Source organism: Mya arenaria, chromosome 8 (assembly GCF_026914265.1).
Source record: "Mya arenaria isolate MELC-2E11 chromosome 8, ASM2691426v1".
Classification (NCBI taxonomy): Eukaryota; Metazoa; Mollusca; class Bivalvia; order Myida; family Myidae; genus Mya; species Mya arenaria.
The window spans coordinates 5,355,976-5,381,011 of record NC_069129.1 but is presented as its reverse complement, the minus strand read 5'-3'; the positions used below and the strand labels follow the sequence as shown (position 1 = coordinate 5,381,011).

Here is a 25,036-nt window from a genome sequence, read left to right as displayed (position 1 = left end):
GCGTAAACGTTGCCAAAACTGTCCTTGATCAAATTGAATCTGATGGTTTGTACTTTATATTGTCAGCAGCATTATCCATTGGAAAAGAACGATATATTTTAGCGTTCGCTGATTTACTGATAGGAGTTATTGTACTAACGGCCATGATACGTTTTTCAGCGCAGTGATGATTTGCGGACAAGTGAAATATCCATGATTTGTCTGAACCCTTTATTATTATATATCAGTGATAATTGGAGTTTGAAGTATCGGAAGATTGATACAGGTAAATTCGAATATAAAAAGGCAACTTTCACAAGTTATCAAAATAAATCAGAGGTTCGGTTTTAGAAGTAAGAGTACATTTAGTTTCCAAATCAGACTGTAATTGTGCAGATGTGTCAAATGGCGAGGAGTCTGACTCAAGCGTCGAGTCTGATTCCCCGGACAGTCAAGATTCACAGCCAATTCTGCCTTCACAGTCGGAAACCCCCGCTCCTAAAAATAGAAGCAAAATTCCAGTTTCTGGGTCATCTACTCCAATTCTAACCTCGAGGAAACCGGACCGTGATATATTTAAAACTAGCCAGCAGTCCATTGACAAATACGTCACACCAAACAAAGGTAAAACCTCGTGCGCGGCAGAGCGATCACCTCCCACGCCAGCTGAAGATCTTCATGACAGAACAGTTACTCACAAGGAAACAAAAAAACAGAAAAAAAAGAAATAGTTTACTATCTTTATACTATCAATATTATGTCAACCCCTGGTCAGTTCTACGGACACTTAGCGCTAGATTACGATTTAATGTACGTTTGTTTGGTTCTGATTATTTTGATAATCGCACTTCACATGTATTTAAAAACACGCCTGTTGTGGCTATTTATCATTTAAACCCTTGTACGTTTACAAAGACGTTTGTACTACGTATATATATATATACATATACGGTTCAATACTTAAACCACTGTATAACATGTAACTAATACTACGTGACTGTCTATGTCTGTTAACTGTGGCGATTGTTTATTGAGGCGAATAATCCCCTCCACATTAGTATACAGCAATGAATGTTTATACGTCTATACTTTTGTTAGATAAGGGCATTATTATTATATTGTACGCTTACTTGTTCGTTGCTATACGCTTAATTGAAATTTTTCAAACGATAGCATACACTAATGTGGCGCATGGCGCATTCACAAGCATTAATTGTTGTATCATTATTATTGAAATAATAATATTTGTACAACAATACACGTTTCAGCGTGTTCTACGTATTCGTCCATTGACAAGATGTTTTTTTTGATAGATGTCTAAATGCAATATTTCTATACATACTAATTCTACTTCGCTTTTTGAAGTATTGTTTGTTTCTGTTGTGTATTAGAAATAATTGTTTGTATGGTGCCTTTTTGCACTTCTTATCCTTTCGCATTTGTTTACGATAAGAATGTACTTCGGGCTTACATCATATTACTTCCTTTTTTTCAGTTTAGAAATCTATATTTAGGAATATGCTTATAATGCAAAGAATCATTCATATTATATCTCTTAACGTTCAAGGTTTAAGGGATAGTAGTAAACGCGCCCGTTTAATTCAATGGTTAAAGAACCAAAAAGCAGATATAGCCTTTCTACAAGAAACACATTTTACTGATAATATCGACAAAATAATTAAAAATGAATTCATTGGGTGGACTCTTATAAATAGTTATGGTGAATCGAATAGTAAGGGTTGTTCAATATTGATAAAAAATGAACTTCAAATAAATATTTTGAACTACGTAAGCGATATACAAGGCAGATATACTTTACTCAATTTAGACATATTTGATAATACATACACATTAGTAAACTTATATGCCCCAAATGGTAAAAAAGAAAGAAATGACTTTTATACCAAATTATCAAATATCATATATGAAAATAGTTCAGGTATTAAGATTATTGGGGGTGATTATAATGACACATTAACAATTAGCGATCGAATAAGCAAGTCACAAAAGACCGAGATCAATACAGTTAAAAACCTATCGAATCTAATCAAAACACATAAATTGTGTGATATTTGGAGATTACTTAATCCAGAGAAACAACAATTTACTTGGAGGCGTAAAAATGATATTGAGAAAAGTGGAATAGATTTCTGGCTAATTGAACATAACTTTGTACCCCAAATATATTCCACAGATATAAGACCTGCAATCATAAAAACAACGGATCATATGGCTATCTCAATGAAAATCAAAATACCTAATAAACGAGGTCCTGGGTATTGGAAATTTAATAATTCTCTCCTTGAAAATAATGAGTACAAAACTATTATCGGCATTTCTTTAGATACAATCATTCAACAAGATATTAAACCTCAGATAAAATGGGAAATTTGTAAAATAGAAATTAGAAATCGAACAGTTGAATTTTCGAAACAACAATCGCGAACTAGCCATAACCGTCTGAATGAATTAGAAAAAGAACTTAAAATATTATATGAATCGAATGACAATCACCCAGATGTTGAAATTTCCTCACGTATTATTTTAATTGAAGGAGAAATAAAAGAAATATATACAAATAAAGCCATAGGCGCACAGATACGGTCAAAGGTAGATTTTATTGAAAAAGGAGAAAGTAATTCAAAATATTTCTTAAATCTTGAAAAATCACGTCAAAGTAAGAAAGTCATAATTCACTCAAGATTGATGGGGCCAGAATACTTATAACTCAAGATATACTCAATGCAGAAGTCGAATTTTATAAGAATTTATACACATCAAACTTTAAAAACGACGAACATTATAACCAGTATTTAAATGATATCGAATTAGATTTAACATTGGATTCAAAATTAGCCGATAATTGTGAGGGAGAAATTTCTTATGAAGAAGCTACAAGAGCACTTAATGATATGAAACTTAACAAAAGTCCTGGACTCGATGGTCTTACGGTAGAGTTTTATCAAACGTTTTGGCATTTAATTGGAGACCTAGTTATTTCAGCCTTAAATGAGAGTTATGAAAAAGGTGAATTATCTTTTACTCAAAAACAAAGTGTATTTTCGCTATTATATAAAAAAGGAGACCCAGAAAATCTTGAAAACTGGCGACCTATTTCTCTCTTAAATATTGATTTTAAGTTAGCAGCAAAGGTATTAGCAAAACGACTTCAATCCGTTTTACCAAGCATCATAAGTCAAGACCAACAAGGATACATAAAAAATAGAAATATATGTTTTAACATTAGGCAAATAGATGATATAATTGATTATACGGATTAAACTGATTTAGACGGTGCTATTCTATTTTTAGATTTTAAAAAAGCTTTTGATACAGTCGAGTGGCCTTTCCTGTTCGAAATTTTGAATAAATATTGATTTAAACCCTCCTTTCTTAATTGGGTGAAAACTCTGTATTGTAACATAACATCAAAAATTGCAAACAACGGATTGATCACAAACTCATTTAGACTACAACGTGGTGTACGGCAAGGTTGTTCTCTTTCTGCGTTGCTTTTTATTATAGTAGCTGAAGTCTTATCAACACAGTTAAGAAAATGTGAAAATTATGAAGGTATAAAAATTCAAGGGAAACATCTTAAAGTTACTCAACTCGCTGATGACACATCTGTCTTTTTAAAAAATCACAAGGAAATACCAATTGTTCTTGATATAATCGATCAGTTTGGAAATTATTCTGGACTGAAACTAAATAGGGAAAAAAACCAAGGCCTTTGGATTGGCAAATCAAAAAATAATATAAGTAATATTATGAATAACATAAAGTTTACGTCAAGATACGTTAAATCACTTGGAGTATATTTTGGAAATGATAAACATGAATGTATAAATTTAAGCTGGAATGAAAAAATAGATAAATGTAAACAATTGATAAATAATTGGAGTAAAAGAAATCTAACTGTCTTTGGCAAAATAACTGTTATAAAATCTTTACTTTTTCCAAAACTTGTATATCTTGCTCAAAATATAGTAACGTCTGATTCAATTATAAAGACTATAAACTCCATGGTTTTTGAATTTCTTTGGAGTGGAAAAAAAGATAAAATCAAGCGTAAAACAGTACTGTTATGGGAAACAGACTTGAAGGTGGTTTAGAGATGCCAGATTTTGAATATTATTCTAAAACAATGACATTAAAATGGGTGATTAATCTGACTAATACAGTTGATGCAAATTGGAAAATTATACCATCAGTAATATTAGACCAATTTGGAAAGAATTTTCTTATTTTTCATATGAATTTAGACTCCATTAAGTCTTTACCTATTAAAACAAACAAAATCACACTGTTCTATAAGCATTTGTTATTAATATGGATTCAGTTTAAGCAACTTCCAGTTTATCAAACGAAAACACCCAAAAGTTACTTCAATATTAGAAAAGAAATAATATGGGGTAATAAACTCATAAAAATAAAAAATAAAAGTCTTCTATTTAAGAATTGGATTGATTCCAACATACTATACATAAACGATATTCTTTCGAATTCGGGCAACTTAGACGCTAATTGTATTCTTGATAAGCTAAAAAATAAACAAAATTGGATTGCAGAAGTAAATATTTTAAAACAAGCAATTTCTAACACTTGGAAAGAAACTCTTACATCGGATATATCTACAAAAACAAACGTCAATCCAAAATTACTAATAAGTATCCAAAATAAACCTTTTAAAGATATGACGAATAAGCAAATATATCAAATATATATAAAGCAATTTTATGAAAAGCCTTACATTCATGGTTATTGGGATCGGCGGTTGCAAGAGCATATTTGCTGGAACTCTTGGTACTATATTGTTCATAAGTCCATTGTGGATAATAAAGTAAAACAATTTAAAATAAAGTTATTGCATAATCTTGTAGCAACGAATTTAAATTTATTTACTTGGAAATTGAAAGATTGCCCTTTATGTATTTATTGTAATGAAGTAGAAGACTACGAACACTTCTTTATTAAATGTCCATTTTTGACAACTTTCTGGAATACTATACATGATATCTTTAAAAGATGCGGAATACAGAAAGAAATTAAGAATTTAAGATATATAGTAATAGGTTACAAAATCAACCAAAAAGAGTATAATATTGTAAACATTGTTTTAAGTCAGATTGCCTATTTCATCTATAAGACCTACTTTATTTGTGAAAGGAGATCCAAACCGAAAAATATTATGTACCATTTATATAATGATTTGAAAGTTCTTCAAACTCACTTGAACAATAAAAGCATTTCTAAACGCTTTTTAAACGATTTTGTTAATAAAATTACAATATAATGTTAAGGCATTTTCAAAATGTTTAATATTTACCTCAATTGTTAAATGATGTTGTTCCACTTCGATATATATACTTATACATATTGTATGTTATGTTCGTTTTATAAAATAAATAAAATAAACGGGTTGTCATGAACTGGCAATTCCAAAAAGAAAAAAAACAAAAAAAACAAAAAAACATTCAGTTTCCAAGATCCATAAACATAGTCAAAAACCTTAAACTTTTCACAATTTACACTCTGTCGACATATTGTGACGCCTATTTCACATGATTTCTTACGCATTTTGAAGAGCAAAAATTGTACAACCTTTTCAAACAGGATACGCTTCTGCAATAAGCGAGTGTTAGGGATCTCATTTTTATGAGATTGGCGAGGGACAAGCATATTGTACTCACAAAAATAGCCATATTTTCCCAGAAATTCAACTTCTATTTATACAGAACGGATTTCAAATGACAACTCGACTAACCTTAAGTTTCTTTCAGATTTGAATTTTGCGTTGTGTGACTCTCGTTTAGGAATTGTTAAATTTGATCTTACTTTCAATCAGGTATATGATTTACGCGTTGGCTACTTGGTTTGTCCAAGTAGTTTATTAAATGAACGATGTCCTTTAATGGAAGCAATATCTATTCATTTAACTTAAACGTCCTCTTATGAATTTTAACTCTCTGACGCAAATATTGATGCTTCCCAATAAGTACACGGTTATTATAAAAGTGGTTACATTTCGTAATTTATAAGGTTTGTGTTTGCAAGACGTTTAAAAAAGGCTAACAGTAATCAATTTAAGACTTTATGATACTTATGTTGCACACTGTTTCAGCATCATCAGGAGGAGGATAAGTTTGATCATTTCCTAACAAAAACCGTTTTTAATGCCGGTAACAAAATCCAACTTTTTAATTTGCTTAACTATGAAGCTGTGCATAGGCCAAATAGCTCAAGTTATGATTGCCTGAAACAGAAGACATAAATATGAATGACTGTGATTGCAAAGCTAGGACAGACTCGACCAAGCGGAAGGACGGGGAGATTGATATGAGAGTCGTTAAGGACCTACCATGATTAATCGCAAGGAAATAGTCGGGACTATACCCATTCCTACAAGAGTGAATCATCGACGGCAAAATCATTTCGTTGTGTATGCTAAGTTAAAACATGTCAATCATATCCGTTTACGAATATTATACCGGGTTATCCATCTTTTGAATATCTTAGAAATTGTCAAAGGGACTTTAGCTTGTTCGGGCGGTGTTCTTGTTCTTTTCTAAGAAACCATATTAAAATTCTAAATAACAAGAATGTACTCACAGTTTTAAGACCATATTGTATTACAAATATATAAATTAGCGTCACACTTACAGACTTATCACATTATGTTCTTTCGTATGTCTTGCCGAAGGGGGTCGGCGATATACGATGACGAGTAACAGGACGACGGTAGTTTTATGCTTAATGGTAAGTTAATTGTTTCGAACTTTCCGAGTGCCTCATTTTTTGTGGCCGGAGATTTTAATATTAGGGTTGAAGATGTACAGGATTTCATTTTTCATGACAATTCAGACTTTGTATTTAACGTTGTAACCGAGTTACCCCAGTGAGGACTTCTGTTTTTCCATGGTGCATGAAAGACACAGTAATGAATAAATTTGGCACTTCTCTTATTGACCTGGCTGTAAGCATGAACTGCATATTCCTACAAGTCGATTTAATGGTGACAAGGAGGGCCATTTTACTTGTATAACAAACAATGACAAACGGGTAGTCGACTATTATCTTTTGCCCACACATATTGTTCAACTTGTGTCAGACTTTTGGGTTTATGTCGTATTATATCGGGTCATTTCTCACATTGTTGAAACTTAAATATTTGCGATGTTTACGCTGAAAGAAACAATGACAATATATACATACACATTCTTCTAACTATTCTAAATATAGATGGACAAGTGAATTAAAAGATGAGTTCAAGCATGTATTTGCATTCTGAACCACCACTTTTTCGCCCCTGTGAATGTAAGAAGCGTTGTTAAAAGGCTTGATAATTTTACTTCGTTATTCAAAGCTGCAGGCAATAAAATATGTGTCATATGTTTCCACAAATGCTCAACTATCCTGGTGATGTACCGAATGTGATATGACTAAGAAAAGTATTAGAAGTATCGGCGACTACGGCGTTTTAACCGAACGAACTCCGACTAAAAGCGATATTGAAATGCTAAATATAAAGACATCTTATGGCGCAAAATGATTTATCGCATGCTAAAGTATGAATGGGTGGATGGATGGATGAATATAAGGGTTTGACATGAACGACCGACCGAACAACATTCACTTGTAGATCGGAGGTCCGGTCTAATAATGTTCAAAGCTAGCGGTCGTTTTTTTCTAAAATCGTCTAATACGGCGCTTAAATTATGTTTTTTAACGAATGAAAGGCACAATTTTACTTTCAAAATATTCAAATTATTGACGCTCAATTCTCGATTCAATTCTCCGAAAATATGTTTGGAAACCCGTATGTTCTATTTAAGTATCAACCTCGACACACGTTTACTGCTTGGCTAGTGTATTCAGATCGAGGGTTTTGGGCGCGCATTGTCAAATTTACAATGTCGTTTTAATTATTCTTAAGCTTGATGACCTTCATTAGCCTGCTCATTGTTTTTAGTTTACGATGCTCATACGATATAATATTTACAAAGCATGCATGTTGGGATCCCACGTATTACGACAACTGACCATTTTCCGGTTTGTTTACGAAGAACAAAAGGCAGCCAACAGGCACATGTCAAACAACCTCCTTAAATTCGGGTTTTATACTGACAAAAACGATGATGGCAGTAAGAAACGAAATAGTAAAGAGTAAAGACAAATCTAAGGAGTATGAAAATATGTTAAGTTTTTTTTCCAAACATTTTGTAATTATAAATTGATAAAATTACCCTACGTATTTTGTATGTACATTTACAAAAGTTTGGAATCGGTTTGAACTAATTAAACTGTTAATTTAGATATGGCTGTGTATGTTTTGTATCGTATTATGTGTTTTAAACTTTATTCTAGTTAATTTGTGGTCAGGGCTTAAACGTATTTGAAATGACAAGTTCACTTGTCTAGCTCTTAAAACAGTCAACGTAAGCTATGTGTCTAGCGTGATTGGATTGCCAGGTCAGCTGTAGCAGTTAGTATACATGATATTAAACTGATAGCTACATCAATTATAACTTCAATTACACATCATCTTAACTATGTTATGTTATTTGTATTTTTGGCTGGAATCCTTTGTTGCAATAAAGTTGTATTATGTTAAGTTAATCTGACCAGAACAACCTCATTTCTATAAGAATCAAATTATCGTTGGCAGCGCTCCTCTTTCTGATTAATGGTACTTTCATTAATCCTACATGGTTACTACGACACTTTCGTGAACTAGTTTAATTTGTGTTTGTTTTTACTCATGTAATATTAAATGCTGGTGATATTATATATGCCTTTTATGTTTGAAGAAAATAAGAATATTACTCGATAAAAAATAGATTACGCCTTTTTAAGTACAAACATAGAAAATATAAAACAAAAAGTCGAATTATTTTTGCACCTTTAAAGTTCGAATAGTTTTTTAATTGTGCCTTTAAGCGTTATCATTTGTATGATAATTTACATTAATTTGCATATGCAGAAGTAATATCGAGAGATTTGAGTTTGAATACTCAGTTTAAATGAAGAATACCGCCTACTGCCTCCATTTTATCAGATTAACAAAATGCATTCATAAGTCATCACACAGACCACACACAATAAACACACACTAACATACTTGCTTTCAAAAACACTCTAAGAGCACATCAAAACCAATATAAAATGATGAAGAAATTCACCGAGAAGAGAAATCATCAAGTACAATCACTTTGTATTAATCTTATGCCATAAAGTCTTACTCTTTTATACTTATTATATTTAAAGTCGTATATTAGTTACGTTGAACGTCACCATCTCCTTTCTATTCGATGTGTTTTTAAAAGGTCCCCTTCCATTAATTATTCTGGTTCTTCTTGTTTTTCTTCAATCCATATTCGTAGAAACAAACAGTCTTTTATATACCATCTCAAATGTCTCATTTCGCCACCTAAGAGTAGTTTGGCTAAACATTTACTCTGCAAGTTACAACAGCAAACGCAACCCAAAGAAGATGTGTGCGTACTCTTGATAGCGTCATAGTTAAGGTAAGCAAAAAGTGGGACTTTTGTAGCAGCATTCAATACAGTCAAACTGAGGAACGCATCAATGTCATCTTCATTCTTTTCTTTCTGAAATGTAGCAGTGTTAAACATACAACATGCATTGCTTTTTTTAATATTTGATCGATTATATTAACTCGTATCAAGTAAAAAGAAACGCATTGTAAAATAATAACAATTTAAAATCTTCGTAAGTATACGATCTTTATTTATGTTTTGCGTAAGAAATGGCAAAGTGTGTCTACCCTTTGAAAGGGCTGTAGAATTAGAAAATTACATTTTTAACGTAGAAAATGACAGATGTTGACGAAAGATAATGACTTACTCTTCTTACAAAATATAGACAAAACGTACCCTGCCCGTAAACAGTTTTGACTTAATTAACTTTACACTAGCAATTCTATTGCGAAATGAAAGCAGTGTTCGTATATCCAAGTATGTATACGTTAATAAGTTACTGTAATTGAACTATCTAATTGTGTTAAAAAGTCATCAATTTACATAACTTATAATATGTTTAAGACAGACACTTATCGTTACAGTTTGTAGCCGCTCAAAATATTTGGATCCCTCATTTATTGACTATGAACAAAATTGTAAAAAATATCCTACACCCCTTATAACGTTTTCATTTTTAGAAATTGTCTCTTACCTGCATGACATTTTCATACGCACTGTTGAACAACGCAATGATCAAATTCAGCATGATGATTGTAAACAGAATAACAAAGCTGTATACAATGATGTTTCTGTGAAGTTTAACCGTCTTCTGATCACCTGCAAGTCTGTCGTCTAAACTAGCAAATGTGTTGTAGACATCATCGCCGTTTATCAGTGAAAACAAGGTTTCGGCTGAACTTTCCTGGCTAGCAAACTGCAAGAATAATCTCCATAAACAATACAACTTGCACGAGAACCTTAGTTATTCCAAATGAAGTATAGGACAAGCCCTGTGCTTAAGCAATTTGTCAGATTTTATATATCGATGACAAACTGATTTACTTTGTTTGGAAATATAAGATGTTTCAAAACTAGGGTTGGCAACGTGTACCTGAGTACTCGATCGAACGTCCGAGTACTCGAGTACCAAATCACTACTCGAGTACTCGGAAAAAAATCTATAAAAATCACAATACACATTTTACAGACAAAATATCAGATCTGGTTAGTTGCCAAGAGGACAATTTACGGTCCCTCTAATCCCCGCTGTGTACACAATTGACCTCAGTCAATTAGTTGACAGTTGTTGTGATAGTTGCAAACTGTCAACAAAGGACCCCTTTTTCAAATTAGCACTGATGTCAATTAGCGAAGTTTTGATAGCGGAACTTTCACCTACACAATTCTATTGTATACCAATTAGAGACCTTCCACCAAACAAAAGACGCTAACGAGCGAAAGAGTATCGACCGTTACGAGAATTGATTTCTTAATGGGCGTATTTTAACTATTTTTGCAATGATTATCACAATTGATCGGTTGATATTTTAAATAAAGAATTATGAATATCAATGAGGTAAACAACAATTACACAGTACGAAAAACTATCAAAAAAAATGTAGAGTAAACAACTGAACTTCGTATTGAATTTCGTTCACTATTTTTATGTAGGCTATTAATTTTCGTTCATTGTAATTCTGATTGTTGTGAGCGAATAAGACAAATAAAAAGTGAAAATACGCAATGAAAGTTTACTTTAAAGGTGAAAATGTCCAATAATACGACCAACGCACAATATACGTCATTAACGATACATGAATACACAATCTTACCTTTGCGAACACATAATCAATTTTTCCGAGTAATCGAGTACTCGATCGAACGATCATCCGAGTACTCGAGTATTAATTTTACTACTCGTTGCCATCCCTATTCAAAACACAACGCAACTAATTACATGTATAAACATACACTCGGTTTTGAAAGCAGGAGGTTGTTTAAAAAATATTATCTATTGAAAATACGTACTCAATTATTCATTATGAATAATTTCAGGATGATATATAATACGTTTAGAGAAAATTAAATCTTCAGGGCATACTAAAGATGCAACATTGTCTGGTAACCATGGTATAACATTATAAGGATATAATGTGCAAACATGAATCGAAGGTTCTGGTGACAGTAGTTATTAATTGTCCACGTTCGATTCGTTACCATCGAAATACAAACATTAATATTACATAAAATATAGTTACAAACCTTAACATGATATACGCCGAGTGAGACGTATGCACAGGCAAAGAATCCGACAAAAAGAACCCCTGCACAAACAATGAAGGCAAACACGTTCCAAAACGAATAATATAAGGTGTGGAACAGTAGCTGAAAATAAATACATTCTGGAACATAAAATATTCTATACTTAAAAACCGCAGTCTTGGTTTTATTGATAGAGGATATTTTATAAGTTCAGTGTAAGACATATCTTATTTCACGAGTGTCAAAGATGAACACATCTGCAAGAGTTGCTAAGTTACTGCTCACTTGGACTGAAATCAACAACTTGTCGGATTCTTTCGAACTCTATTGTCAATAAAATATACTTTTCCAAAAGCCCTTTTTGCATACCCATTTGCCCTGTTGGACGCCACTCAAACTTAGTTTTGATCGGCGACGACTTGGACTGGATTTACTGAATTAATTTAAAAAAGGTATGTTTTATGATAATCAGGTATTCACCCAGTCCCACTGTCAGGGGTATTCAACCAGTCCCATTGTCAGAGGTCAGTTTTATTTATGATACATGTGTATTCAACAAGTCCCATTGTCAGAGGTCAGTTTGATTTATGATACATGGTTATTCAACCAGTCCCACTGTCAGGGATCAGTCTTATTTATGATACATGGGTATTCAACCAGTCCCACAGTCAGGGATCAGTCTGATTTATTATACATGTGTATTCAACCAGTCCCACAGTCAGAGGTCAGTCTTATCTATGATACATGGGTATTCAACTGGTCCCACTGTCAGGGATCAGTCTGATTAATGATACTCGGGTATACAATCACTTCAACTGTCAGGGATCATCCCAATTTATGAAACATGGGTATACAATAACTTCCACGGTCAGGGTTTAGTCAGAGACATGGTCTATTGATATTCAATCAGTCCCATTGTCAGGTATCAGTCTGATTTATGAAACATGGGTATTCAACCGCTGTCAGGGATCAGTCTGATTTATGAAACATAAGTATACAATCACTTCCGCTGTCAGGGTTCAGTCAGAGTTATGGTACATGGGTATTTAATCAGTCCCAGTGTCAGGGGTCAGTCTGATTTATGAAACATGGGTATTCAACCAGTCCACTGTCAGGAATCAGTCTGATTTCTGATACATGGATATTCAACCAGTCCCACTATAAGGAATCAGTCTGATTTCTGATACGTGGGTATTCAACCAGTCCACTGTCAGGAATCAGTCTGATTTATGATACATGGGTATTCAACCAGTCCACTGTCAGGAATCAGTCTGATTTATGAAACATGGTTATTCAACCAGTCCACTGTCAGGAATCAGTCTGATTTTTGGAACATAGGTATTCAACCAGTCCACTGTCAGGAATCAGTCTGATTTCTGATACATGGGTATTCAACCAGTCCACTGTCAGGAATCAGTCTGATTTCTGATACATGGGTATTCAACCAGTCCACTGTCAGGAATCAGTCTGATTTCTGATACAAGGATATTCAACCAGTCCCACTATAAGGAATCAGTCTGATTTCTGATACATGGGTATTCAACCAGTCCACTGTCAGTAATCAGTCTGATTTTTGGAACATGGGTTTTCAACCAGTCCCACTATTAGGAATCAGTCTGATTTCTGAAACATGGGCATTCAACCAGTCCACTGTCAGGAATCAGTCTGATTTCTGATACATGGATATTCAACCAGTCCCACTATAAGGAATCAGTCTGATTTCTGATACATGGGTATTCAACCAGTCCACTGTCAGGAATCAGTCTGATTTTTGGAACATGGGTTTTCAACCAGTCCCACTATTAGGAATCAGTCTGATTTCTGAAAAATGGGTATTCAACCAGTCCACTGTCAGGAATCAGTCTGATTTATGAAACATGGTTATTCAACCAGTCCACTGTCAGGAATCAGTCTGATTTTTGGAACATGGGTATTCAACCAGTCCACTGTCAGGAATCAGTCTGATTTCTGATACATGGGTATTCAACCAGTCCACTGTCAGGAATCAGTCTGATTTCTGATACATGGGTATTCAACCAGTCCACTGTCAGGAATCAGTCTGATTTCTGATACATGGATATTCAACCAGTCCCACTATAAGGAATCAGTCTGATTTTTGATACATGGGTATTCAACCAGTCCACTGTCAGGAATCAGTCTGATTTTTGATACATGGGTATTCAACCAGTCCACTGTCAGGAATCAGTCTGATTTCTGATACACGGGTATTCAACCAGTCCACTGTCAGGAATCAGTCTGATTTCTGATACATGGGTATTCAACCAGTCCACTGTCAGGAATCAGTCTGATTTCTGATACATGGATATTCCACCAGTCCCACTATAAGGAATCAGTCTGATTTCTGATACATGGGTATTCAACCAGTCCACAGTCAGGAATCAGTCTGATTTCTTATACATGGGTATTCAACCAGTCCACTGTCAGGAATCAGTCTGATTTCTGATACATGGGTATTCAACCAGTCCACTGTCAGGAATCAGTCTGATTTCTGATACATGGATATTCAACCAGTCCCACTATAAGGAATCAGTCTGATTTCTGATACATGGGTATTCAACCAGTCCACTGTCAGGAATCAGTCTGATTTTTGGAACATGGGTTTTCAACCAGTCCCACTATTAGGAATCAGTCTGATTTCTGAAACATGGGTATTCAACCAGTCCACTGTCAGGAATCAGTCTGATTTCTGATACATGGATATTCAAACAGTCCCACTACAAGGAATCAGTCTGATTTCTGATACATGGGTATTCAACCAGTCCACTGTCAGGAATCAGTCTGATTTTTGGAACATGGGTTTTCAACCTGTCCCACTATTAGGAATCAGTCTGATTTCTGAAACATGGGTATTCAACCAGTCCACTGTCAGGAATCAGTCTGATTTATGAAACATGGTTATTCAACCAGTCAACTGTCAGGAATCAGTCTGATTTATGAAACATGGGTGTTCAGTCAGTCCTACTGTCAGTGATCAGTCTGATTTATGATACATGGTTATTCAACCAGTCCACTGTCAGTAATACGTCTGATTTATGATACATGGGTATTCAACCAGTCCCACAGTCAGGGATCAGTCTGATTTATAATACATGGGTATTCAACCAGTCCACTGTCAGGAATCAGTCTGATTTCTGATACATGGGTAATCAACCAGTCCACTGTCAGGAATCTGTCTGATTTTTGGAACATGGGTATTCAACCAGTCCACTGTCAGGAATCAGTCTGATTTCTGATACATGGGTATTCAACCAGTCCACTGTCAGGAATCAGTCTGATTTCTGATACATGGGTATTCAACCAGTCCACTGTCAGGAATCAGTCTGATTTTTGGAACATGGGTTTTCAACCAGTCCCACTATTAGGAATCAGTCTGATTTCTGAAACATGGGTATTCAACCAGTCCACTGCCAGGAATCAGTCTGATTTATGATACATGGTTATTCAACCAGTCCCATTGTCAGGGATCAGTCTGATTTATGATACATGGTTATTCAACCAGTCCCACAGTCAGGGATCAGTCTGATTTATGATACATGGGTATTCAACCAGTCCCATTGTCAGGGATCAGTCTGATTTATGATACATGGGTATTCAACCAGTCCCATTGTCAGGAATCGGTCTTACAGACTCTTTTAGAAGTATATCGGTTTGATAAAACAAAAGCATTTGAAACCAAGACGTATTTCATGTTTTTCAGTCACTTGATATTTCCAAACCATTATGTAAAGCCTCCACCAATGTCTAAGGTAACGTGTTACTGATTTTCTTTCTGCCAAAGAAGTCCTAGAGAACAATAAAATAAATGTGTTTTAATCAACTTACAGAAAACTTTATATTTATTTTCAAGAAGCGCAATATGCTAATCCAACCGAGTAAACACCCCATTCCAATATGAAACGCTAGTTCATCGTATGATGGTAATGCAACTGTTTCTCTCTACAAATAAAAAAAAATACAGATTATTTATCTTTTTAATTTATCATGTATAATCGCTTATTATACAGGCACTAATTTAAATTTAAAGTACGCTATGTTTGCAAATTTTATACAACTTTGTAATCAACTTGCTGTTTGAACTATACAAAGGGGGTTTAAAGACTTACATGGTCATTCATTGCATATTTCAGATCCAAGGTACCAATTAAAATGAAAACATCCCCTGTCACGCAAAATATCAGCCAAAACTTGAACAAATATGATAGTTTGGTAAGTTCAAAACCGTTCCTCTGTGCCTACAAGAATCAATACATCAAAGAAAACACTAATTGCACTCTAAAACAACCAGCCTAAAACATTCCATTGTTGATGCAATGCATTGCAGATTAGAACAGTAAAATAACAACGAAATATCTGCTACCAAATAATTTGTAAGTGTATTTCTATTTTCGCCCTGATGACCATATTTTAACAGGCAAATTAATGAATGTTCAAAGAGTAAAAGTACTAAGGCAAAGCCTCAGAGACTGTGACGTAAAATGCCACCGAATTTGAGATTGACAAATCTTGAACTATATGTTCACACAGATGAAGGGATTTCTTAATGTTACACGTTGAATAATGTGTGAATATTATGTAACGTAGGCTGCACTACCGTATAATTTTTAAGTTTTCAGGTGGTGAAAGGTAAAACAAAATAAGCATGTTACAGCATAATTGACCATATCTACATATGCTAAATTACGTGTTGCCTTTTTATAACAACTATTCATAATTATAAATATCACAACTTACCCAAAAGGCGCGTAGAAAAACTAACACTGCCAATGAAATCACAAAATATATACTGTCAACGGCTACGGTTGCGAAAGTGAATACCAAGCATGTATTGAGCAACGTCTGTTTTAACTTTGGACAAAGATGTTCGTTCTCTAAAACAAAACAGTAAGCAATTATCAACTTACGATATGCCGACATCGGTAAATCTTGTTTTCTCTGATTATGTATTTCTAAGAACTTTAGATGCTTAGGAGCCATGTATAAGGGTTATGCATTTGACCTTAACATACACTTACTTTAGAACTGTCTTATATCATTACTTAATTGAACAATAACTGAGTTAGTAAGCATTAATACCTGGAACTGTTAAATTCATCTTGCCACAGTTAATTGGTATTGTATTAGTCTGCATATCAATACAAACTTGCCCGTTATGATCATTGTCTTCAAAACTTACCTGCAAAAAGATAGGGACGGGTCCTTGAACTATACTCAATAGTTGTACTTATTAAATATGAAACATAGCTTTATTTGCTATAAAAACAATGACACAATTTTCATATTTCTTTATATACAAAAAAATATCAGAAACCATGAATACATGAGATGATGAACTCTATATTTGCTATGACATTAACGATTTGGGATATAACTGAATCAATATTTATATTTTATTTGAATTGAGTTTATTTGCGTATGACAACAAATGAACTCAATTTTAAAGGTAGATCAAAATCATAACCATTTCGATGTAAGATACAGGAGCCAACAAAGAATCCTTGCTCACTTTAAATATTTTACATAGTTTAAGTCCTATATTAATAAACCGACCATTGACATATAAAGCAACATTTTATTGTCTGTTATTTCACCATGAAACTACATCGATATATTTGAAAAGCTACCTCTCCCCTAAGGGTTATACAAAGCACAATATCCGATCTTTTTATTCAACAAATATAACGTCCGGCTCATACATGTACCAAGTCAATAAAATGTGAATCGCAAATATGCCAGTTTCAGTGCAATACATCTGGATCATTAAGGATATAATGTGGAAATAGCGTCAACGAATCACGATACAGTGCTGTGTTATGTCTCATGGTGTAATATTCAGCCAACACAGTTTGTTTGGATGCTTTATTTCTCAAGGTCGAAACGAAGCAGAAGTCATAGGTTACTGTTTAAAGTGAGCCAGGTCTAGGTTATGGGTTTTGCATCTCACATCCCAATATGTTTAACAAACGTTTATGAAAAGATATACCATTATAACAACATAAAAAGTTGTTAACACTTTATCAATTCCGCGGGGGGGGGGGGGGGGTACACGCATAACGAATCTGCAACAGTTTAAGTGGGCATTTCGAATCTGAGCTGCAACATCAGAATCCTCACTGAAACCGTTGCAGATTAAAAATACGTGTACTCCTCTGCAATTGATTGACCTAAGATTAGGTGGCGATTGAATTACGATACATTGTACACTGTAGAATGAGAAAACAGTTGTAATAAAATCTTTTGTCAAAATTAATTCCTCTAAACGAAAAAAAGAATAATCTTCACGATTTTTGCATTATTTTCTGTGTTTCTGAATTATATTAGTTGTACACATCTTTACATGTATCTAGGTTAATTAGGAAAAACGAAATTTTATGCACGAACCTCGAATGTAATGAACAAATATGTTGTTATTTTTCAGACACGTGATGCATATTGAGTGACATATATTGATGGTAAGTAGATTTATTCTAGTAGAAAAGTAGTTTATTCTAGAAGAAAAGAATCTGTACATTGAATGGCGTCCTAACAGCACACCATAAGCATTAGAGGCAGGAAATCTATTCAAACTTACATTGATAGCTATGGCAAAGCATGTAACCCTTTTCTCGTTGAAACTGACACGAAAAGAGTGAAGAGAACTCCTTATATTCACATTAAGAACCCTGAAACATAGGATAATACAATAATGTTGCTTTCGACATACATACATACATACATACATATCTTAATACTTTCGACATAAATATTCACAAAAATATTCATTAACGTTCGACATAATGTGTAATATGAACCTTAAATGACTTATTTTAATAAACCGGTTTAAATAAAAAAAATGGCAAACTTATATTTCAACCATGTAGTTTAATATTCGTGTATTAAGATGTTTTGTTTTTCGGGACTCTACTATTACTATCTGAAATAAAATCCGTTCAAACTGACCTGCGAAAGACATCATCCAGATTCAAGTATCGGAGATCCTCCGTAACGTTGTAACTATACTTGATAACACCATTCTCTGTTTTGTTGGTCAAGCCAGGTCCAGGAGCGTACATTATGTCTTAAAAATATATTTGAATACACGTTAATGTTAGATGCGTATGTCTTACTACTTCACAGGAACAGACAGAGAGAAAGAGAGGGGGACAGAGAAAAAAGTGTGTGTGTGTGTGTGTGTGTGTGTGTGTGTGTGTGTGTTTGTGTGCGTGTGCGTGTGCGCGTGCGCGTGCGCGTGCGCGTGTGCGTGTGTGTGTGTGAGAGAGAGAGAGAGAGACAGAAAGAGACGATTCGATAGAGAGAATAAAAAGACAGTACAAAATTATGCATATATACATTCTTGAACTTAAAAAGATGGTACAGTCATAGCTTAATTATATTATTGGCATTTCTTTGTCCTACGAGTAAAATACGTTTTGCTGTAATTTATCTTTCCGTGGAATCGTTTTCTTGTCCATTTTTTTTAAATCACTTCAAGTTTAGCACAGCTACAAGTTTACTATGATTTTTAAGCTGGTTTTAACTTCGTTATCTTACTTTTTGCAACAATCTCGTTGTTATCATTTATTTGAAAGTAGTTCAATTCAAGTGACAACGTGTCATGGCTCAGGCGTTGAAAGATCCCTGTTATGTCTGTATGAATGTTGTAGTACTGAAAGATAAAAAGAACTTTAATTATCCATTTATCGATAAAATTTGTAAGAGCGGCTACTCCATTCTTCCTTCAGACAGGAAAAGAGTCAAGTGCGTCCCCATACGTTTCGTTTATGTAAGGAACTACTTCCTTTTTGACAGTATGATGGCCGTGAACAGTTCTTGTTGAGCTAGAAAAAATTGTGTTCAACTATGTCTAGATAAAGAGTACAGTCCAAGAGGGAGAAAATTGGCCAACATTTACAAACTATAAACATTAAATCGTCTCTTTCCGTAAAACAATGAATTAATTATTCCGATCATTGACCATCAATATTGTGGGCAAATACAATAATAAATATGAAGCCTTTCTGGAGTATCTTAAATAAATAACACTATTCAAAGCTAAATAATTTAGATACACATTTAGTCTATGCTAAATAAGAAAAATACTTGCGAGAAGGTTGTTATATTCGATTCGAAATTGATGGATTTTTACGATACTTAAAATGCCTCGGAAAACGTTTTGTGACGTAACAAGATTTAATTGAATTGATAGTTGACCCGATAAAAGCAGGACTCTGGTCACTACATTTTAATGCAGAATCATATAAAAATCCTTTCCGAGGTTCCGCAATTATGAGTCAATGTTCTACTGTTGTTTTCAACAGTTTCATAACGTTCAAAATGTGTAGAAGAACTATAGAGGAAGAAAAGCGAATTGCTAGGCCCTAAGAAGTCTATGATACGTTCAATCGTTTTTCTCTTTATTTTTCATAATACTGAAGCAAGCTTGTATGAAAAAAGCTGTGGTATGTTAGTGATCGGTAGCCTTTGGTTGGCGCCGTGAGGCTATAACATGAGAAACTGTACCACATTCTTGACATTCACCTGCAAGTTTAGAACAATTTATTAACTTATGAATAAAGTTATAATATTGAAAACTAATATTTTTGTTTAAATAATATATTTTAAAATTTCTTTGAATGAATCTTGTTATGTATAAATGCTTCAATTCTCAAATGTATACACTTCAGGCAGCATGTTGTTAATTAATATTTAAAATGATCGTAAATACATTTCCAGATACCTGTGCAACAGAAAAATTTATTCGTTTCTTGAAGTCATCAATGCTGTATAAGGCGAATGTTCCTATTGATGCCGGGTAAGGTGGCGTTTCATATGCTGCAATAAATAAGGTATACATGTTAAACTCCAGCGACTGCGTACCTAACTATTTATTCTAGCGATATGTATAAACAAATCTTTATGCAAAGGTTTGAGCTCTAAAGTTTCAATGGAAAAAAACCCTTACCATTGGAGTCTATGTCAACTGTAACAAAGCTTATAGCTTTCCATCAGTAACAGAGGAGACACATAAAACAGGAGACAATTATAATGATATTAAAAGTTGTTTTTCAATTGCAAAAGGAAGTAAGAAGAAAGAAGTTCAAATTTTGGTAACATAAATTAAAAATAATAAGGAAAATTGTTATATATTGCTTAAAATAAGCTAGCACCGGTACGTTAAAATATCTCCTTTTTCGGATGCCGTAAGGTTATTTCAACCACCATCAAATTAGTAAAATGGACATTAATGATTGCGAGTGACTGTTTTAGGTTCAAGGGGATAAAAGAAATCATCGTTGAAGGTTAGTTATAACAAAATAAATACCCTATGTGTTCTTAAGTTAATTGATATTACACAATTTCTCGATTTGTACAACCCAAAAACATTTACGGGTCAAAATCATTTGTGTCCTCAACACAGAGCAAGGTTAGATAAAAATATCTTTAAACAAATGGTTTGCCGTAACCACTGATTATTGGATAAAGTGGTTCAAACATTACCAGTGTGTGTATACCACGTGATAAATTACGTCATAAATGCTACGTCGGAATGCAACATTTTGCTTAAAATGAAGAATTAAATCAAAGATAGCTTTTTCTTTTACAACAACATTTTGAATAATACAAAAGGCAGTCTATGCCGCTTAAAGAGCCCCGCATTTGTTTTACTACCGAAATTGGACAAGATCATTAGTTTCATCAAACACTTGGGCAAACCTGTTTCCAAATATTGCCGTCCGACGTAGCATTTATGACGCAATTTATCACGTGGTATACACACACTGATTACGCTAAGTAGTCACTTCGGAACTGATGTAATCTGCCTCTACTAGGAAAACGTTGTAAATAGTTTCTAGATTGGCCATCTCCTTTCAGCGCCATACCGATATACTTATCCAATACTTGACATCTTTTTGGACATAAAAATAGTTGTTTGTTGTATGTATCCAGAATTTTGTCACCCTTATATTAACATCAACATGTACAACTAAAATCCGATAGTGAATACTGTCTCCAACCTGTTCACTTACTGTTTTGAATTTGAGCTCCAGAAATTTAGAGATAACTTGGCTACACAGCTACTAACGAGCTCACTCTGTTTAAAGTAGTATTGCAATCCGCCTCAAACTGACGCCTAGTACCAATTTTTCATTACATGTATGAAATAATAAAAACAAAGACTTACATGCTTCCCATCCCTGGAGAAGCGCGTGACGCAAAGTCAGGTGACCGTGTATGATGTCTGAGCTAAGCTTCGAACGACACGCACCAACACTAAATGCCTAATGATAAATATAAAATAAATAAGATTTATTTAGCCTATCAAGTATAACACTGCACATGTTAGCGATTAAACATATCGCTCGCTCCTTCGAAACGTGTATTTCATGTCTTATCCGGATAACAAATAATCAGTTTTACTCCATGGTGACACATATAATTGATGCCTTGTCAAGTAGGCTTGGTGGAAACGCACAGAATTAACGTGACTTGACGTAAAACGTTATGATTATATTCAGCACTTGTTTGTGCAGCATAAAAACATATTTATTATAATCACAGAATGAATATGTGTATACGATATTACCATACTTACAAGTTTGGTAATTAATGCTAGCTTTACACAATTTAGGATCATCCAAAACAAGTGGGGTAAGCTTATCCACAAGGACCCTTTGCAATGTTTGATTGGGATGAAAATCAGCAGTCTTAACAAAAGCTTGAATTTCCACAATCCCTCTAGACTCTCTCTAACAGTCATAGCTTTTTCTGAAATAAAAACAATTTGCGGAAATACACCATTATCATTCAGGAAATTATTGTGTTCAATTTACATGTTTTCTTACAGCATTTATATATAAACATGGTCTTTGGAATTTCATTGAATCTATGTATACATTACTCAAAACGATTACAGTGCCGATCTCCTTCTACATAATGATCTAATAACTCTGGAGGTACCGTATGCAGGTGTTCTCCTCGGCTCGTCCTGGTTTTTCTGTGCATCTGGCTTGGGAGACTGTCGTTCAGAACGATTAATGCTTTTGGTTTCAATCTAAACAAATCTGGACGCTATAGCATAAGATGTCTTTTCAGTTCGTTAATTTGTTGTACTAGGACGTTAACACGAAAACAACGTGCATGAGTCTGAAAATCACGAGGCGGCTTATGACAGTATTTCTTTCCTATAAAACCGCGGGCCACGTGTTAAGTCAACGCAATTAAGAGGGAAATATGAAAAAAATACTTTTTTTTTAAATGGTTTCAGGTAAAACCATTTTTGTTTCCTTTATCGTTTATATTAATAATAATAATCATAAACAAGTTTTACTTAAATTTCCCTTTTAAGTGAAAATAAATGGAAAAAACCCGAACAAATTTGAATCTAAGGACAATTGCGTGATTTTATAACCAGGAAGTAAATGTATATTAAGTCTTTATATACCATCTAAAAATATCATTTAAATTACTTAATATAAAAGTTTGGTAAGTTGTAGGTTTAATTTGTTAAATTTAGTCTGTATATAACGGCGCTTGGTTTTAATAATAGTTCCTTTCTTTAACTTTGTTTATCTTGTTTGTATACGCGGTAATATAATAACTAAATCAAACATCTGAAATCAATAGATGAACAACAAAAGTATATGAAAAGCTGTATACTTACTACATCATGCCCAGTGTTAATAAGTGTATCACTTTCTCTGTTAGCCATTGATCTTTCTTCAAATAATCACACACATCACAAGTTCAGTGCTTCAGATAACAATCTTATAATGGAAAGGAAATCCCTCTCAATACAGTACTTTCTGTTTGCAGATACTTGTAACCCGGCCTTGATAAGACTCACTATCATCTTTAACCTTAAGATTTAAAAGCTTCATTATATTTGTAATGGGGCAATGCGCAGTTTTTTAACATATCGGTCTGGAATGCTATTGAAAACTTAAGAACAGTATTTGTTGGAGATGGTTATAAACTATATATATTTACGTGATGATTCATGAAGTAAGAGGTTCAAGTCGGCAAAGTGATTATGAAACAAAACCGAGTTTTGCGGTTGAAACTGTTTTCATGTATTTGTAGTTTATGTAAATAGCAATAACGTACAATGTATTGACTTAAGGGGTTCAATATAGGTTTACAAATGATAGATGTAAAACACTTGTTTTAATTATAATGCAATCCAACTCGTTTAACTTAAATGCTGAAAAAAAAACCCTGATGATTTGTGTTAAAAAAACAACAAATTAGCCTTTTAGATTATTTATTTATTTATTTTTTTTTTTATTTTTTTTTTTATTTTTTTTTGGGGGGGGGGGGCAGTTACGTGGCCACGCACTTTCTTGTTGAAAAAGTGCATATTCAATTTTAATTTCAATTTTATTCAATTCCTATTGGTTCATATACATTTTTGGAAATTATTCCTTAATTGTTTAATAGTTTAATGGTTTTGGGTTCGGCTCTGAGTCATCAGAATGGCCAATGTACATGGCATATCATGCAATTAGCCGCTTTTTCAACGTGTTTCTGTGTTCAGTGTTCCAGTCCAAACCTTATTGTAAATAACATTTAACATATCCTGTTGAATCATAAATTCCTCTTGACTTGCGGAAACGACGGAATGCCCTTAGGGCCATCGCCTGTGAATGTGTTAATCTGAAACGCAACATCAAGAAACTACGATGGTGAAAACGCGACATTACGATAACAAAACGCTATAAAGCAGCAGAAAGTCTGTTACAAGATGATGTGATATCTGTATTTGTTATTAATCAATGCGAGTTTGAGTGATCAGATTCAGGGTAAACTCTAAAAGTTCAAATTCTTCAAAGTTTCTATGATCGTGCAAAGCCTCGGCATTTGTTGACAATGATAGTTAAGTATTTGTGTGTCTCTCATTGAGTGTATTATGACGTTGTTTGGGTCTCATCGTTGTCTTTCGTTGAGTGTCTGTTGTCGTATGACGTTTTGAGTATCTCGTTTAATGTATTTTGTCTTATGGCGTTGTTAGGCTCGAGTTTAGTATGTGCTGTTTTATAACATTTTGGGTCTCTCGTTGAGTGTCTCTCATTAAGTTTCTGTTGTCTTATGACGCTGTGAATATCTTGATTAGTGTAATCGTTGAGTTTCTGTTTGTCTTATAACGTAATGAGCCTCTCGTTGAGTGTCTGTGGTCTTGTGACGCTATGACCATCGCGTTGAGTGTCTGTTGTCTTATGACGCTTTGAGCATCTCATTGAGTGACTGTGGTCTTGTGACGCTTTGACCATCTCGTTGAGTGTTTGTGGTCTTGTGACGCTTTGAGCATCTCATTGAGT

General features: G+C 33.9%; 1 protein-coding gene across 5 annotated transcripts; it reads right to left on the bottom strand.

The window, feature by feature from the left end:
• Positions 1–9,017: 9,017 nt before the first annotated feature.
• LOC128242516 (mucolipin-3-like) lies at positions 9,018–23,634 on the bottom strand. 5 transcript variants are annotated; one of them, XM_052959690.1, is made up of 15 exons: positions 23,383–23,634; positions 22,680–22,865; positions 22,315–22,487; positions 21,904–22,000; positions 20,458–20,552; positions 19,272–19,386; positions 18,681–18,798; positions 18,313–18,403; positions 16,818–16,917; positions 16,476–16,612; positions 15,848–15,976; positions 15,567–15,680; positions 11,724–11,846; positions 10,174–10,395; positions 9,018–9,590 (listed from the first exon to the last, which is right to left on the bottom strand). In XM_052959690.1, exons 3-15 carry the CDS (start codon positions 22,477–22,479, stop codon positions 9,321–9,323), a joined length of 1,776 nt encoding a protein of 591 aa, XP_052815650.1. In that variant the 5' UTR covers positions 22,480–22,487; positions 22,680–22,865; positions 23,383–23,634; the 3' UTR covers positions 9,018–9,320. The 5 variants fall into 5 exon arrangements, with proteins under 5 accessions (XP_052815650.1, XP_052815648.1, XP_052815649.1 ...); XM_052959688.1 differs by having other exon boundaries at positions 22,680–22,773; XM_052959689.1 differs by having other exon boundaries at positions 22,680–22,737.
• Between the last annotated feature and the right edge of the window lie 1,402 nt (positions 23,635–25,036).